Source organism: Lithobates pipiens, unplaced genomic scaffold, assembly GCF_037356315.1.
Source record: "Lithobates pipiens isolate NorthernLeopardFrog02 unplaced genomic scaffold, aLitPip1_a1.2 Scaffold_18, whole genome shotgun sequence".
Taxonomy (NCBI): domain Eukaryota; kingdom Metazoa; phylum Chordata; class Amphibia; order Anura; family Ranidae; genus Lithobates; species Lithobates pipiens.
The window spans coordinates 146,899,055-146,918,342 of NW_027507758.1; the positions used below are offsets into that span (position 1 = coordinate 146,899,055).

The window sequence follows — 19,288 nt, forward strand, 5'->3', positions numbered from 1 at the left end:
TTGAAGTAGTTAAGGCTGTCAGCAGATTTGCCCCTCTACAAATTCAGCATTGCCTAAAAACGGAGAGCAATTGAGCATGTGCATTGCAGGATGAGACAGCGTATTACTGGACTTTAAACAGTATGTGCACTTATTTTTAAAGTTTTACATAGCTATACCTGCCTGCAAAAGCCGGCTTTCTGAAGTCATGTAGCCGGACTTATTTTTCTGACTAAAGTTCCACATTACTTTTAAAATGTTTGTGGATACTTTTCTAACTTTCAACCTTTTGTTTTGTTTAAAGCACTGGTTCCACGAATGCCTATTTCTGCAGATACAATGAAAGAGGTTTCATACAGCAGCCTGATGTTGCCTGTTGGATCAGTTGTAACTACATCGGCATCCACCACATCTGTGTTTAACCTAGCTTCAAGTACACAAGTAGATCAGGAAAACAAAAGACAACCTTCTGTAGAAAACTTTACAGAAAGATCAGCATTAAATGGTAAGCATAAAATATATTTTTTTATTATCCACTGAGTGCCTAATTTCATGCTACGGTAATCTTAGTCTTTGTATTGCATTCTCTTATTATTTTTAGTATTTTGGGTAAGGTTTGTGCTGAAGACCATATTTATTATTAGTTTCTGAATCTGCTTGCCATAGCCCTACACATTCATGGAAATTATACATTTTCGTGGTGGCAGGTAGAGAGAGTGGCTGCAAGGGAGCATTCTCATATGCAGAGAGTTGGATGTGCAGAAATGATGTGAGAAAGATCATATAGGAGTGTGATGGGTCCTCCATAATGCAAATCAGTGGGTGAACCATTGAAAAAAATAGAAAAAGGTTCACCCTCTGCAAGTTAATACAGGTCACTGAGACTTAACTTTTACTAATAGTAATTGACAAATTAAAGTCAATTAAACAAACATTTGTTGTTTTTAATGCTTTATTTGACTTTTGCCTTATAATTTATTTTTATTTATTTTTTTTTTTGCCTTTTCAGCCTCTCAAAACACAATGGTGAGCAGTGCCGGGATCTTGACAGTGCAGCCACAGCCCCCTGTCACAGCGCCTATTCCTCATTTGAGCATGCCAGGTAGAATTACAGGAATGCCCTTCTTAGATATTCGCCAAGGATTATTGCCCCAACCAGCAACAGCAAGATTTGCTTTATTAACTCCAGCAATGCCACCTCTACCACCATCGAGAAGCATGCTTCCACCAGCTTTCATTGATCCTACTATGCATTCTCTTCCTTTCCCTCCAGGAGATATTTTTTCACGTCCTAGTATTCCAAGTAGACTAAATTCTGATAACACTCCTACTCAAGAAGAAAGTGTCCCTCTGCCAAGCAGTAATATTCAACAAGAAGGAGACCAAGATTACCGTTTTCCTCCATTAGAAAATATTGGTCAGCCACCTGGAGGTGAACACAATAAAGAAACCATACCGGCTGTAGCTGCCCCAGAAAATAAAAGTGCAATCACTGCAGAGGAAATAGATGTTAATATTCGACATACTGTAGATAATCATGAGCTGCAGGATATGGCTGTTGTAGATCCTTCTGAGGGCCAGGAAAAACTTCCTGAATGTGGTCCTGGGTACTTATCTGTGGAAGGTTCCCATGAAACAGATAACAAAGCTGATGCACAGTCTCTTGATATTCTTAGAGCATCTGATCACCTATCTTATGAAAGTAAGCTAAGAAATATCCCTGATTCTCATGATGGTGAAATGAAACCACCCTTAGAAGGTAGGCCGCCATTTGGAAGCCCCCCAATAGATATATTACCACCGTTTGGGAGACATCCATTAGATATGAGAGAAATGTTTAGCAGGCCACCACCAGATGGACGTGATCATTTTGGTAGACTTATTCCAGAAGATCACCTTGGGAGGCTTCACATGGACAGTAAAGATCATTATGGACAACCTATACTAGAGGGCAGAAATCATTTTGGAAGGTTACCAATGGATGGGAGAGAACATTTTGGAAGACCTCCTCCGGATGTAAGAGATCATTTTGGAAGAGTACCTTTAGATGGTGGTAGAAGGGAGCAAATAATGTTTCACCCAGATAAACCATGGGGACATAGAGGTGATTTTGATGAAAGACAACACCTTCCTTTTCCTGGTTTTGGTGGCCCAAAGGGCTTTCAAGATGAAAGACATCGTCATGGCAATTACAGACATGAGCCTGGGAATGCGATGGGTTGGAACAGAGGATTTGAGCCAGAGGTCAACAGAGATTTCGATGACCGCCGACGCCCTTGGGAAAGACACAGGGATAGAGATGATAGAGATTTTGCTTTTAGAAGAGAAATGAATGGCAACCGCTTTGGAAGGGAGAGGCCGTCCAGCAATTGGATGCCTCCTAACTCACAAATGCATGAGTATTTTGCAGAAGCCAATGCTACTAACCAGAAAGAGGATAATATGCCTCAGGTTAATGGAGATATGCCAGAAACTGGCAGTCAACCACAAACTTCTAAAAACGCAAATGATCCTGAACTTTGTAAGCAAGAATCATCAGGCAAAGTAAACGAAGAGAAGGATGCCAAGGATTCTGAAGTAGAGAGTCAACTATTGGTTGAAAGCACAGAAACTGAGGGAACATAATCATCACTCAGTAGGTAAAGATACCTTTTGTAAAGTTGTCATCTCTAAGTAATAGATTAATGGCTGATTGGACCTTACTAGTTTGCTTGTTGTCAGCCAATCTTAAATTAATCTAATGTTACTGTTCACCTTTCACTTAAATGTCCAACTGACTTGTATAGACTGCTCTTAATCTGAACATGATAGGTAGAGATTTTTTTTATTTTTAAATTAGAAATCACAAGCATTTCCCCACGTGCTTTTATCATCAATCACCTGTGAAATGTCCAGCAAAAAGACTTCCTATGGAAGAATATAAAAAAATGTACAGCAGTTGGTTTGAAATTTTGGGACTGGTTGCATTTCAGGCTGTTGATTTTTTTTTTAAAGTCTAGACAAAGCTGGGATTATTTTTATGTTCCTGTTAATTGGCTTAAATAATATTTGGCGGATCGCAGTACTAAGATACAAAAGACAAGACAATAGTACAAGGTTGAAAAATCCGCACCACAGTTCATGTAATAATCCAAAATTAAGTATCTGTGATTTGTTTCTTGTACTGCCGTGAGTAGAAAAAAATATGTTTAATGTTGGGTGCATTTTGTTTTTAGATCCTAATAAAACATCTGTTTGATAACAATGTTTCAGGTATTGTATTTTTTTTAACTTGCCATTTGATAAACTGATAACTTGAAAAGATGTTTTAATTATTCTCATGATGTTACCTTAACAAGTGGTTTTATTGATTGTAATGCAATGATCCTGACATGTGATGTTAATATGCATTTCTGCATACATGTTGTGCTGCTATTGAATGCAATTCTCTTTGGTGAAAAGTTATTTGTGGCATTTTCAGTCATTCAATTAAGGTGAAATAGAAGTAAATATCAAGGTTTTTCATAGCTAAAATGCTTCCTGCATCATTCTGTCTGGTTGCCCATGTAAGTTTCAGACTTCATGTGTTTTCATGGCTTCTGTGCCATAAGCAGATTTCTATATCGTTCAAAGAAGTCTCCAAATATAATCTCTTTTTTTTTTTTTTGACTAAAGCATATGATGGTAAAATTTGGTAAACGGCTACTAAATGTAAAGCACAAGCTCTCTGACAATAAAAATATATATATTTTTTTAAGTACTAGTACCAATAGTACTCACCGATACCAATACCTATTGCCTAGAAATCGTAGATACAGGGTGGATTGGGAGGTGAGGGCGTTAGGGAGTTGGGTGGTGGGAGTAGGAGGGTAGGTGGGGGGGGGGGGGGGGGCAGTAGGGAGGTTAGTGGAGACAGGTTAGTTGGGGATGGCTGGGATACAGGTGGATCCTCTGGAGCTGGGAGCCTGGGACCAGCTGAGAGGTGCTAATATATCCTGGTCCTGCTCCATCCTCCTGGGCAACTGGGTCTAGGGTAAACTTGGGAGTGGGTGGTGTAGGTGGAGACTTTATATTTCTGTGCACCAATGAGCTAATCCCCCACTGTGCAGCTATTTTATTTTATTTTTTTAAACTTTTCTGGGTCCCCTATGTTCAATGGGTGCTGGGGGACAGAAACCAGATTATTTAACCACTTTCAGGTTTAATCTTCGTGTTAATCCGCATCAGTGTTCCGGACCGGCCCCAGTGTACTGATATAGAAGAGGCCGGCCTTCATTGTAATTGTGTGTAGTGCTGCTGTGGATTAATCTGCCCCCCATCCCCCACTGAACATAGAGGACCCGGAGACTCTTATTTAAATTTTTTTAAATAGCGGCACAGCAGGGGATTAGCTTATTGGTACACAGAATTTTGGAATCCCCACCCCCTTTACCTCCACCCCCACTGAGTTTGCAGAGCCAGGACAGGAGGGCTGGAGGCTGGTGTGGTATGAACGGTGAGAGTGAAGATGGGGGCAGAATTGACAGCTGATGGGAGGGAGGAGGAGGTGGGGAGGGGAATCCCATGGACAGCTGAAATGTCATTGGTTGTTAAAGTGGTGTTCCGCTCAAAAAAATTTAAATAAAATCAAAAGCCAGCAGCTACACGTACTGCAGCTGCGGGCTTTTAATAGTAGGACACTTACCTGTCCTGAAGTCCAGCGATGTCAGCACCGCAGCTGATGTTTCCATCAGCTGTCGGGTGCTGCCGCCTCCATTGCGTGTAAGGGTACCCGGCAGTGTAGCCTTGCGGCTTCACGCCGGTAACCCTACTGAGCATGCACGAGGCCCCCATCCTCTCTCTGGCCTGGCGACAGGGAGAGGAGGAGGGAGCCCCGCGGTGATGTCACGACCCGGACTCCCGGAAGTGGGAACAGGATACCTGTCAAAGACAGGTATCCTGTGTCCCCCCCAAAAGGTGGCAATTGTGGCACAGGAGGGGGAGAGGAGTCAAATGAGCAGATGTTCCACTTTTGGGTGGAACTCCGCTTTAAGGATGCAGCGGTCCCGCTCCTTAACAATCGATAATTGCTGACATCCTTTTCTTTAGATTTCAGCTGTTAGCGGGGAAATCCCATTGACAGCTGAATGAACCGAGTCAGAATGCTTAGTATCAGCACCGATATCGATATTGGTGCAACCCTAATAATAATGCTTGATTTTACTATGACATCTGTTATAATTATTTACTTTAACCTTGAAGGATGAGTGCACCTTAGTAGAAAAAAATATATTTAATAAATGTACATCTTTTTGCAGGTAAAAAAATGTGCATGTATTTATTTATTATTTTTTTAATTAGGAGCCTGTTATGCATTGCACCCAAGATCAGCAGATCACAGGTGCAATCTCAGTTCATGTAGACTGTCAGTTTGTGCCTGTACATCGTATGTGCAGGCAGTTACTGAATGCCAGGAAGATCCAATGAACTACCAAGAGCGCTCATCTGCATCCTGGTATTGTTTGTGATTCTCCCATTTGCAGAACTCTGTGAATAAACGATGCAGCCGGGTTAGTGTAACCCCACACTTCCATGTTTTTTTTTTTTTTATTGTGACAGTGGGTGCAGGGATCCCTGGCCCATTGTCACAGGTGAAATTATCCTTTAAAGCAGAATATCTTTTATTGTATTTTTAAAAGCATCTGAAGTACCTGAATTTGACATGGTGCCAGTCTCTTGCAATCCCTGTGTACTGCAGTGCTTAGGCTGGAGGAAAGAAAAGCAGCATTTTAAGCCAAAAAAGTTGTGCTGCAGTGCTCATTAGTAAACAAGAACACAGGGTTAGATTTACTAAAAGTGGTGCACTCAGAATCTGGTTCAGCTGGCATGGTAGCCAATCAGCTTCTAACTTCAGCTTGTTCAGTCAAGCTTTGGCAATACAACCTGGAAGCTGATTGGTTTCTATGCAGATGTGAGCCTGATTCTGCACTAGGGGTGCAACGGATTTGTCACCGATCCGTGATCCGAACGGGTCACCCCGATCAGATCGGCACACGCCGCGATCTGCAGAGCGCTCTGCGGTCTCGGCCTTAGGAAAGGCCACGGCTTCGGCCTAGCTCCGAAGCAGCATTCATCTTTCTACACCCAGGTAGTTTACACTGTGATCGCTCCATCAAATGACGGAGCGATTGCTTGTAAACCCTGCCAATAATCTGCAATACCGTGCCAATACTGTGCAATACCCTGCCAATACTGTGCAATACCCTGCCAATACTCAGCCGTACCCAGCAATACTCAGAAATAGTTTTGTAATACTCACAATAGATTGTGGATATTACAGTGGGGGAGATGACGAGGCTATTACAGTGGGGACTATATGGTGGGGGAATTTTCACAGGTTTTTGCAAATTCAATTATTATTTGCTGATCCAAAAAATGATCCGATCCGTGACTGATCCGAGGAACGATCTGATCCGTGAGTTTTTTGATCCGTTGCACCCCTAATCTGCACTGTTCAGCTTTAGTAAATAAACCCCATAGTGATGGAGGAGAGAGCAGTATGATATCAGTCCGCTGCTTTATATTCACTGTCCAATCTCAGGCTAGGGAAAGGAGTAGAACTGATTTTATTACTTAACTGTAGTATAGAAAAGACAGGTTTCGGGCTGGTTGTGCCATCTGGAAGGATTGTTTAATGAGCAAAAATGTGATATATTGCAGCTGCCACTCCTTAGAGGTGGTGTCTGCATTTTTATTTATATTTTAGCCTATTTTCAACTGGTGGTCCTGCTAGTAACAAACTTTCTGACCAGAGTGACAACACTTACTCTTTCAATAAATTTGTATTGAAAAGTATTAGGGAATACAGTGTGTAATTGTGATCATGTAGAGGTATAATATCTTTGACTTGCAAGTCAGTAGCAGTCCTACATTGAGTAGAGACATGGCAAATGACAGAAGATTTAGCATGTGAAAGAGCACATTATTGATGCCATAACAGAGGAACAATGTAGATAAAAGGTAATGTACGCCTATACCAGAGAAATAGGCGTTGGTGGATATGATCCTTTTATATTGTGTTCACTATGCAACAAAGGGATGCGTAAGTAAAATCCCTACGGAAGAGCCAAAATAAAAAGGAGGAGAGGAGTTGTGGAGAGGTTAAGTGGAAAAGGACACCAGGAGCACCCCAACCAGAACCCCAGGTGTCACGGTGCCATTGGTGTGAGCCCACAGGCGAGCAGGCGATGCAGGATCCCCCAGGGCATGGAATCTAAAGGCCAGCCGGTATTCTGCCAGGGACCCCCTCGTGAGGGTTTGGGCTTAGCTGCGTGCTGACCCCAGGTCACGACCCCTAGGTTCACCCTGCTCACAGTGGAGAGTACCAGAAGACACTGTTGGACACGGATGGACGGATGAAGCAAAGGAGAGCCGGATAGCAAGCCAAGGTCAGGGCGGGCAGCAGACAACGTAATCAGGAGAACTATCCAAGTTGGTACACAAGAGATCAGCTCATAAGAGGTCAGGTTAAACAGGTTACATGCAGGGTGTTCAGGAACATGTGTTGCTCAAGCAACCAGAAACTGATCTAAGTTTAATTTAAATAGAGAAGCACATGGGAGGCTGGACAGGAAGTAGCAGGAAGGAAGGATATAAAAGGCAACAGGTGAAAACGGCCACACCCATAGATGCTAAGTGCAGCAAGAGCTGAACACAAGCATGTGGAACCACAAGAACCAGCCGACCTACAGCAGTAAAAGGTAAGACACAGCACCACAGCTACAGCTGATCTGTGACAGTAACCCCCCCCCGCTAATGGGGGTCCCCCTACATGTCTGGGGGGCTGGCTTGGATTGAAATTTTCGATGGAATCTGGTCACCAAGCGTGAGGCTGAGACATCTGTAGCAGGAACTCAAGGCCTCTCCAATCAGTCAGATAGAGTAGCTTCCCACGGGAGTATTTAGAGTCCAATATTTCCATAAACTCATACTGATCCGTGGTGTCAACCACAGGAGCGGGGAGAGAAGGGCGAGAGAAGATCAGTGGCCTGAGGATCAGTGGCCTGAGCAGGGAATCATTGGAAGGCATTGGGGATCCTGAGATGAGAGGGCAGACGGAGCTTGAAAGCATATGGATTGATCTGACGGAGAATGGGAAATGAAGCAAGGGACAAATTTCATTGAGGGCACCCGGAGTCTGATGTGCTTGGTAGAGAGCCAAATATAAAACATCAACCAGCGCTAAACACAAATAAAACAACAAAATCCCTTATCTTATTCTGCAGCTAGAATACTGAGGGTCAAATTACCTAATCCCACAATGAATACTATTACAAAAAGCAGTACAGCGCAGATACTATAACCTAATACAGATTAATAAAATAGTTAAATATTTCATATATATAAAATGTCCAGTCAAAGACAAAGGAATACAGGAATGATAAGATAAAAATAAGAAGTCCCATGTGTAAGGTGATCTTATCCGGCGAATTGGGGTGACTTATGTGATCCCCTCCACCAACAACAGAAATGGACTCTCACCTCAAGTACTGGACCCCTGAATAATCACATAGGTCAAGTACAGTATTTCCCGTCAAGGGTTAACGAATGAATCAAACTCCTATTGATCTCTCCTGGGGTTTTATCATATCTCATATCCCATTAGTCTCATAGATATTCCATGTGTCATATATAAGAAAAAATAGAATAGCAACATCTAGTGCTCTCTGTATAAAATCAATTTATTTAAAACATATAAAAGTGCACTCGCATTCCAACGCACTGCGCCCCAGTGCTGGGTAATAATCGATGTGTATAAAGCAATTCCGATGAGCGATCATGCACGGATCAGCATTTAGACAAGCGGGTGACGTCACGACTTAAGTCAACACAGTGCTTTGGAATGTGAGTGCACTTCTATATGTTTTAAATAAATTGATTTTATACAGAGAGCACTAGATGTTGCTATTCTATTTTTTCTTATATATGACACATGGAATTACAATGAGACTAATGGGATATGAGATATGATTAAACCCCAGGAGAGATCAATAGGAGTTGGATTAATTCGCTAACCCTCGACGGGAAATGCTGTATTTGACCTATCTGATTATTCAGGGGGCCAGTACTTGAGATGAGAGTCCATTTCTGTCGTTGGTGGAGGGGATCATATAAGTCACCCCAATTCGCCGGATAAGATCACCTTACACATGGGACTTCTTATTTTTATCCTATCATTCCTGTATTCCTTTGTTGTTGACTGGACATTTTATATATATATGAAATTTAATTATTTTATTAATCTGTATTAGGTTATAGTATCTGTACTGTACTGCTTTTTGTAATATTGGTAGAGAGCCAAACTCTATCGGCAGGTAGGAACTTAGGAGCCAGACGGCGATGATGATCTGCTGCCGTTTTATGCCTGGAAGCAGCCAGATGAAGATTCTTAGAGAATTCTTCCCAGATTGAGTTGAAGTTCCATTGGGTTTCAGCTGCTGCTGGTACAAAAGGAGAAATGGGAACAGGAAAGGGAACAGATGGCTGCTGCCTGTAAACAGTGAAGTAGGGAGATTTTCCAGAACTGGCATTGGAGTGTTGGTTTAATGCAAACTCTGCCTAGGGAAAAAGGTCCACCCAGTCATCTTGGTAGGCCAAGATGAAGGCTCGGAGAAAACGTTCTACATTTTGATTGACACGTTCCGTTTGCCAATTGGACTGAGGATGAAAGGCAGATGAAAAATCCAATTTAATCCCAAAAGAGCTGGCCAAGGCTCTCCAAAACCGAGCAATAAATTGAACTCTGTCAGAGACGATATGTGAAGGCAACCCATGAGGACAAAAGATCTCCTCCTTAATGAAGGTTGTGGCAAGACTGGGAGCAGAAGGTAGGCCTGATGACTAGAACCTGTTGAGGGGGGCAGATCCGAGATAAAAATCCACGGAAATGCAGTGCCAAGGTATATCAGGAACTGGTAAGGGCAGAAGCAACCCAGCTGGGGCAGAAGTGGAAGACTTGGATAGTACACAAACCGTACAAGCTTAAACGTACTCTTTGACATCCTTACAAAGAGAGGGCCGCTAGTAATGACGCTGAAGAAGGTCACAATTACGAAGTATACCAGGATGTCAAAAAAATTATATAGTATATAGCTCTCGTTAACCTATTGTCCCATATACCAGGATGTCCAGAGAACTTGGGAGTCACGTGCCCACGCAAGGAGTTTGGGACGAAGTGCAGGAACTCCAAAAGTTTTACCTGGAGGAGGCTGCGTAGACCAGAGCTGAGTAGGGGCTAGAATATGATGCGGAGGGATGATGGGACCAGGATCTAGTTGATTCTCAAAATCGTTGACATCAAATTACCTGGACAAGGCATCGGCTCAAAGGTTTTTGGCACCTGGACGAAAGATAATGTTGAAGTTGAAACTGGCAAAAAAGAGGGCCCAGCGAGCAGATTGTAAATACTGCAGATTTTTATGATCAGTATAGATGGTAATACAATGGGGAGAACCCTCTAGAAGATGTCGCCATTCTTGAAGAGCTAGTTTAATAGCCATTAGTTCACGGTCCCCAATGGTATAATTATTTTCTGCATCTGAAAACTTCTTGGAAAAAGAATCCGCAAGGCTGAGACTTGACCTTCTGAGCTTGGAGTAGGATGGCACCGACTCCTTCTGAAGAGGCATCAACCTCCATACAAAAGGGTTTCGTAATGTCCGGACGTAGAAGAATTGGGGCAGAGAGGAAGGCTGCCTTGAGTTTGTGGAAAGCATCAATGGCTTCAGGGGACCAGAGCCAGGCATTGACAGCCTTGCGGGTGAAACATGTAATAGGAGCCACCAAGGTGGAGTAGTTACGAATGAATTGGCGATAGTAATTGGTGACGCTTAAAAAACGTTGGGTTGCTTTAAGACCAGAGGGCTGGGGCCACTCAGAGATGGCCCGAAGTTTTTGGCTGGGTCCATGAGGAGGCCCTGTGACGAGATTTATGTAGCCCAGAAATGGAACTTGTATTTGCTCAAATAGGCATTTCTCCAATTTAGCGTATAGACAATTGTCCCATAGACGCTGTAGCACAGCTTTCATATAGGGACAATGGGTGAGTAAGTCTGGTGAGAAAATAAGAATATCATCCAGATATACAATAACACAAACATACAGAAGGTTGTGGAAGATCTCATTTACCAAACTTTGGAAGACAGCTGGGGCATTGCATAAGCCAAAGGGCATCACAAGATATTCATAATGTCCATCCCTGTTGTTAAATGCAGTCTTCCACTCGTCTCCTTCCTTTATTCTTATTAAATTGTAGGCCCCTCTAAGATCCAATTTGGTAAAAACATGATAACCTTGCAGTCTGTCAAAGAGTTCAGAAATTAAAGGAAGAGGGTATCGGTTCTTCACAATGATGGTGTTAAGGCCCCTATAGTCGATGCATGGACGGAGTGAACCATCTTTTTTCCTGCAAAGAAAAACCTGGCTCTGGCAGGTCAGTTGGATTTCCTGATGAAACCCTTTTGCAGATTTTCCTGAATGTATTCAAACCTGGCTTGTGTCTCTGGGATAGATAGAGGGTAGACTCGGCCTCGGGGAGGAGAGGTTCCTGCTAACAGATCAGTAGAGCAGTCATAGTCTCTGTGAGGAGGAAGGCGATCAGCTGACTTTTTTCAGAAAACATCTCGGAAGGATTGATATTGGGAAGGCAACATGGGAGTTGTGGAGGTCTCCGCCAGAGGAATGGAGGGAGGTGGTAGTACCTTGGAAACACATTGCAGACACTGAGGACCCCAAGCCAATACTTGTCCAGAGTTACAGTCAAGATGCAGAGAGTGTTTCCGCAACCATGGAAGACCCAGAATGATGGGACTGGAAGATTTAGGCAGAACTAGGAAAGAGATTTCCTCACCATGCAAAACCCCAATGTGTAACGCAATAGGAGGGGGTTTAAAACGGATCGGGCTCATTGGCAAGAAGGAGCCATCTACTGCGTTCACGGAGAGGGGTATAGCTAGGGCAACAAAGGAAATGTCCAACTCGGAAGCCAAAGATTGATTGTTCAATGAAATTCCCGGCTGCTCCAGAGTCCAATGTATGCAGAGAGTTGGATAGACACGGGTAGGGTGAAACGAGAGAAGTTGACAGAATTAAAGAACCAGTCTAGATCACCTCCCTCTGAGTGACCTAGACCCTAGAGTTTTTCCAGACGAACTGGACAGAAGTTCAAAAGATGTCTTTTATCGCCACAATAAAGGCCCAAGCCCATGCATGCGCCTGGCACGTTCCTCTGGAGTGAGGCGAGTTTGCCCAAGCTTCATAGTTTCTTCCAACGTTTGAGAGGTAGAAGAATGAGAGGGTTCCACAAGTCTCTGGACTACCTGTGCTGGACGGCCAGCAGGAGGATGACTGGATCTCTCCAGGGCCCGCTCCTGGAAGCGAATGTCTGTTTGAATGCTCAATGCGATTAAATCATCAAATGAGGTAGGAATGGTGCGTCCAGCGAGTTCATCCTTTACACGCTCAGATAGGCCTTGCCAGAAGGTTGCGGTAAGAGGCTCATTATTCCATTTGAGTTCAGCGGCCAGCGTACGTAATTTAACTGCGTATTGACCGACTGTCATTCCTTGCTAGAGCATCACCAGAAAGGAGAGAGATGAAATATGCGACTTCAGTTGGAAAATGGTGGCTGAAATGGTCAAAGTGGATGGAACATTGATTAATGAAGTCATGACAAGCCTAAGGGTCGCCAGAAAAATTAGGTGGTGGTGGCAGGTACAAGCAGGGATTGCTAGGTGTAGCAGGTAAAACAGGAGCAGATAAGGCAGAAGCAGGAGCTGAAGTTGCAGTGACTTGCAGACGATCCAGATGGGAGGTAAGATCCTGTAGAAACAGAATTATTTGCTCTTGATTTGCTTGCTGTGAGTTAAGTCTCTGAACTAGATGTTACATTTGATCCTCGGTCAGTGGCCGACTCTCTGAGGAGCTCATGGCTTGAGCAAACTGTCATAGTCTGAGCCCACAGGCGAGCAGGTGACGCGGGATCCCCAGGGCGTAGAATCTAAGGGCCAGCCGGTATTCTGCCAGGGATCCCATCACGTGGGTTTGGGCTTAGCTGCGTGCTGACCCCAGGTCACGACCCCCAGGTTCACCTTGCTCGCAGAGGAGAGTACCAGAAGACCCTGTCAGACACAGATGGCTGGATGAAGCAAAGAAGAGCCAGATAGCGAGCCAAGGTCAGGGCGGCCTGCAGACAACATAATCAGAACTAGCCGAGTCGATACACAAGAGATCAGTTCGCGAGAGGTCAGGTTAAACAGGTTACACGCAGGGTGTTCAGGAACAAGTGTTGCTCAAGCAACCAGAAACTGGTTTGAGTGGAATTTAAAGAGAAGCAGATGGGAGGCTGGACAGGAAGTAGCAGGAAGGAAGGATGTAAAAGGCAACAGGTGAAGCCAACGACACCCATAGATGCTGAGTGCAGCAAGAACTGAACAAAAGCATGTGGAATCACAGGAACCAGCTGACTTACAGCAGTAAAAGGTAAGCACCGCAGCTGATCTGTGACACCAGGGTCTCGGTGCTATAGCAATGTATAACTGCCCATTGGTATAGAAGGGGAAGCATATTGGATTCACAGAGTCAATATTTTAAGAAATTTCTCATGCGTAGCTGGAACAATACTGGAGAGCTTTTATTTAGTGAAAAAGATCTCTAAGCGACAGTGGACTTCTGAAACAAGTATACATTGTTTCCAAGCTCCTACTATTGTTTGTTTTAGCGCAACCTGTATTACAAAGGTTGCGAGTTTGAACTGAGGTTTGGTGAGGCTCATAGGTTTCAGGTGTAACAGGACATATAGCAGATCTCTTGACTTGACTTTTGCCCACAACTAGGAGAGAGCATAGGGCATGTCTGCCATATGTGAAAGACCTCTCCCGGAGAAGAGCAACCCTTGAAACAGGTGCCAGGAGTAGATGGGAGAAGGCATGCCTAACTAGATTGGCCAGGTACCACCTAAAAAAAAAACTAGTTTTAAAACCCGATTTAGATTGAGGATATTAACCACTTCAGCTCCAGAAGGTTTTACCCCTTCCTGACCAGGCCATTTTATGGAATTCGGCACTGCGTTGCTTTAACTGACAATTGTGCGGTCGTGCAATGCTGTACCCAAATAAAATTGATTTCCTTTCTCTCACAAATAGAGCTTTCTTAGTGGTATTTGATCACCTCTGCGCTTTTTATTTTTTGCGCTATAAACAAAAAAGACCGACAATTTTGAAGAAAAAAAAAGATTTTTTACTTTCTGCTATAATACATTTGATTCATGAAGACTACAAATTAGCCAGGCTAGCTACCACCCAGCATAGCTAAATTTACCTGAGCCCCATCTAGATCCAGCAATGTTGTAGAAGTGTTTTGGCTGCCCTGGACTCCTCTCCTCATTGGTTGAGACAGCAGCGAGGCGCCATTGGCTCTGCTGCTGTCAGTCAGCCTATGATGAGAGAAAGGGGGCAGGGCTTAGGGCAGCCTGCGGATCCACGATTGAATGGACACAGAGAGATATGGCTTGGGTCCCCCCATATCAAGCTGCTTGCTGTAGGGCACTCAGCAGGAGTGAAGAGCCAGGAGCACTGAAGAGAGACCCGAGAAGAGGAGGATCTGGGCTGCTCTGTACCAAACCATTACACAGAGCAGATAAGTATAACGTTTGTTATTTAAAAAAAAAAACAATTCTTTACAATCACTTTAAGCCAGTGTTAGATTTGCAGTATTGTGTAAAACTGTAGACTCTTATTTCTTCAGTGCTCACAATCCTACTGGGTCTTGCTTTGCAATTGAATTACATTAAGATCATTTAAAACCAAATTTGTATATTCTACTGGAAATCTTTTTTTTTGTATTTACCTAGCTAAAATAAAGGGTGGATTTTTTTTGGAGGGGGGAGGAGATCTGCTTGAACTATTTTGCATTTAACCACTTCAGCCCTGGAAGGTTTTACCCCCTTAATGACCAGGATTTTTTTTTTGATATGGCATTGTGTCGCTTTAACTGACAATTGCATGGTCATGCAACGCTGTACCCAAACAAAATTGATGTCCTTTTTTTCCCCACAAATAGAGCTTTCTTTTTGGTGGTATTTGATTACCTCTGCAGTTTTTATTATTTTTATGCTATAATCAAAAAAAGACTGACAATTTTGAAAAAGAAACAATATTTTTTACTTCCTGCTATAATACATATCTTCAAAAAAATATAATAAAACAAATGTATTCATCGGTTTATGCATTCTTCTACATATTTTTAGTAAAAAATAAAATAAAAATCGCAATAAGCATATATTGATTGGTTTGCACAAAAGTTACAGCGTCTACAAACTATAGGATAGATTTATGGACTTTTATTTTTTATTTTTTTGTTATAGTTTTTACTGGTAATGGCGGCAATCTACGATTTTTAGCTGATTGCGGCAGACAAATCTGACCCCAATTGATACTTTTTGGGGACCACTGACATTATTACAGTGATCAGTGCTAAAAACAAAATGCACCGCTCAACTTATGAATTACACTGGCAGGTAAGGGGTTAAAACTAGGCGATCAAGGGGTTAACTGTGTTTCCTGGGTGTGTTCTAACTGGGTAAGGGATGGGCTTACTGGGACAGCACAGAGATTGTTGTTCCTGATCACTAGGAAGCAGATCTCATTATTGTCCTGTCAGAACGGGATCTGCCTTCTTTACACAGGGAGATCCCCGTTCTGCCTCTTTGTACCGCGGGTGGCCAGCACACATCTCATGCCCAGACCGATGTACAGGCATGTCGGTTAGCTGGGCCACCCTGCCGCAATATATGTGTGGTGGGCGGTCCAGAAGTGGTTAACTGTTGCTTTTTTGTGTGCTTTAAGCCTTTTTAGGCCAAATATTGGTGTCGACTTGTGTGATTCAGTAAAATACCTGGATAAGAAAGTCTTTGAGTGGGCAAGTACCCCCATTAACACCAGTATCTCAAATGACTTCAGTTCTTGAACTATTGGTGTACATATTCTATGCATTGCTTTGTATCCCAATTTATGGATTAGGCTTATTGATGAACCTGTCATAGGAATTGTAAATACAAAGCAAAGTCTGTGCTCTTCAGAAGGCTCCATCAGGTTTCCATTTAGTCCCGTGACGACTGCTGCCGTAGAACCTGAAAATCCAGTGCTGATGCTGATATTCTGAATGATGGTATTTGCATAGGCTAGAGCAGTGATGGCGAACCTTGGCACCCCAGATGTTTTGGAACTACATTTCCCATGATGCTCAGCTACTCTGCAGTGTAGTTCAGCATCATGGAAAATATAGTTCCCAAACATCTGGGGTGCCAAGGTTCGCCATCACTGGGCTAGAGTATGCCTCACACTTCCTAGACCTGAAGTGACACTTGTCAGGTATTTGTTGGAAGCAGAAGTCATTTTTCTCTGATCTTAATGTGCATTTACAGTTCCCAATTCATGTTCACTTTAGTGTCAGTGAAACTTCATTATTTAATTTAAACTAATTTTAGACACGTTAGTTATGCTTAGAACGTTTTCTAGGCAGACACATTAATGAACATTATTTCAGTGTTTTATGTAGTACCACTATATGTGCTTTCGGGGCACAAAGGATCATTGTTTATACACTCTGTTACCATTACCTCAGCACTGATTTGTGGAAGTTAAAGGGTAATGCATCACAGAGCTTTTTAGTTTTGAAAGAACAGTATAGAATCTTAAAGTGAATGTAAACCCGAAATTTATTTATTATTTTTTGTCTGGCACAATATAGAGTATGGGATTTCAGATCAGCTGTGCCCAGTCTTGCCACAAAGAGTTTATCCAGCTCTGAGCAATCCTCATATCTTTTTTCAGTAAAATAAAATGGAGAAACTGAAATCTTTGTCCATTCTTCTCACTTGCTGTGATTGACAGGTGATTTACATATCTCGTGCACTAGCCTAAGACATGCATTATTTTTTAATTCCTACCCCCACTCCTTTCTTCAGCAGCTCTGCAAGGATTGGCTGTTCCACACTTCTGCATGATTTGGCATGCTGAAGTCATGTTGGGACTTTTCTGGGTTTTGACTGGATGTTAGTGATCATAGCAGAAGTTCAGTGTAACACACACACAGGAGAAAATGCATTTTGATAAGGGGAGTGTAGAGGTGGGCGGGGAGTCTACTGACATCATGACTCCACCCACTGAGCCCTGGAAAACAGACCCACCCACAAAATCTGCAGTTTTTCGGGTCTCATAGCAGACAGAGGGGAGACATTTGACAGGTAAGGATACATGCAGGAGGATGTATATCCTTCTGGATAACCAATATTGCAGTAGTTTAGAAAGGATGAGAGTGGATTTACAATCCACTTTAAGAACACACTTTCCTGTATAATGGGGAACATAATGGCTGTTAAGTGCATTTCACACTACCACATTTTTGACAGGAAAGTATGTAGACTGCCCATCTAATATTTTCCTAAAGTAACCCTGGCACTACAGTTTAAAACGGTGATTCTCAACCAGGGTTCCGTGGAACCATAGGGTTCCTCCAGAGGTTGCTAGGGGTTCCTTCAGCAATGGGCAATTTCTGCCTCAGATAAGTTCCCACTGACACCATTGATCTTTTTAGCTAACTGTAAGGAGGTATTTCTTCCCAATGACCACAAGTGTAAGGACCATTCCTCTCACTGACCATCACACTAATGTATCATGAGTTGTAGATTTCGAATTTTTAGCAGGGGTTCCTCGAGACCAGAGAACTATTTGGGTTCCTCTGTGTTGAAAAGGTTGAGAAAGGCTGGTTTAAAACAAAGCAGCAAAATAATTTTATACTTACCTGACCAAATGGGGGCGAGTATAATCTTCACTCTGTTTAGGACCTGAAGCTGCAGCTAGCCCTTAACAGTTTCAGAAGTGGCAAATGCCTGGTTCACTATAGCAGGATGTAGTTAGACTTGCTGGTGAATGGAGCTTTAGTACAACAGACATATGACATTCTTCAAAATGTCAGATGCTGTCGTCAGTCAGTGCTTACGGTGTGCAAACACTGTTCGATAAACAATCGTAAGTAATCAAGCCCATCTCTTTTTCCACCATGTAATCTCATAATCTGATTGAAATATTCTATTCATGAACAAAGTAAGTCCTGCCAATTGATGCAAAATGATCAATAGTTTTCTGCCCTGGCTGATCAACAAGTTTGATCTCATCTGATTGGAAGGGAAGTTATAGCTATTCAATTGCTTGCGGATTCTTTTACTTTACTGTTCAACTCCTTTCTTTGATTTGAATAGAAATAACTTGTGAGCCAGTTTTAGGGGCTAAAACAGCTGTAGAAAAGTAGGAACATTTACAAGTCATAAGCAAACATACAAGTCATATTGTTCAGTCTCCAAAATTGGGCATTTGCAAGATCCTAAATGAGCCAACTGGGGCAAATTAGCAGCTCAGATCGTCACGGGAGCCAATGGATCCAGGAAAGAATACAAGGAAACCTGAAATAAAGGAGAAAGAAGTATGAATTAAAGAAAAAGGGGGTACATAAGAATGTGCCCCCCAGAGTCTCAGACCAGTGGGCCAGAAAACGAATGGATTCTCTAGTTTAGATTAAATCACACAATCTATCGAGAAAATAATCAAAGCGTGTATGTTCACCATTAGGCAGTGACTAACTAAACTAGCTGAAGATCAATATAGCTAAACATCTTATACAAGTGGCTACTTGTTTATATTATTAACCACTTGCTTACTGGGCACTTAAATCCCCCTCAGTCCCAGACCAATTTTCAGCTTTCAGCGCTGATGCACTTTGAGTGACAATTGCGCGGGCATACAACACTGTACCCAAATGAAATTTTTATCATTTTTTTCCCACAAATAGAGCTTTCTTTTGGTGGTATTTAGTTACAGCTCGGAGTTTTATTTTTTGCTAAACAAACAAAAAAAGATGCAAAAAAAAAAAAAAAAAAAATCATGTTTTAATAGTTTGTTATAAAATTTTGCAAACGGGTCATTTTTCTCCTTCATTGAAGTGCGCTGATTAGGCGGCACTGATAGGCTGCATTGGTGGGCACTGATGGGCTGCATTGGTGGGCACTGATGGGCTGCATTGGTGGGCACTGATAGGCTGCACTGGTGGGCACTGATAGGCATAGTTAAGGCGGCACTAATAGGCACAGATAAGGCGGCACCGATGGGCACAGATAAGGCGGCACTGATGGGCAAAGATGGGCACAGATAAGATGGCACGGATGGGTGGCACGGATAAGTGGCACGGATGGGTGGCACGGATGGGCACTGATAGGTACCACAGATAGATGGGACTGATG

At 42.8% G+C, this 19,288-nt stretch overlaps 1 protein-coding gene across 7 annotated transcripts in view; it reads left to right on the top strand.

Annotated features, from left to right (window-relative positions):
* Positions 1-19,288, top strand: part of SCAF8 (SR-related CTD associated factor 8) — a 315,849-nt gene that overhangs the window by 130,015 nt on the left and 166,546 nt on the right. For 5 of the 7 annotated variants that reach the window (XR_013276655.1, XR_013276654.1, XR_013276656.1 and 2 more), the window contains exons 19-20: positions 284-484; positions 989-2,618. Coding sequence is in view for 2 of the 7 variants with exons in the window: in XM_077486236.1 (XP_077342362.1) it covers positions 284-484; positions 989-2,604 (1,817 nt within the window). In the remaining 5 variants the exon portion in view is untranslated. Of the gene's footprint in view, positions 1-283; positions 485-988; positions 3,224-19,288 lie in introns of those variants that run through there. The other 2 variants (XM_077486236.1, XM_077486235.1) reach the window with 1 other exon arrangement.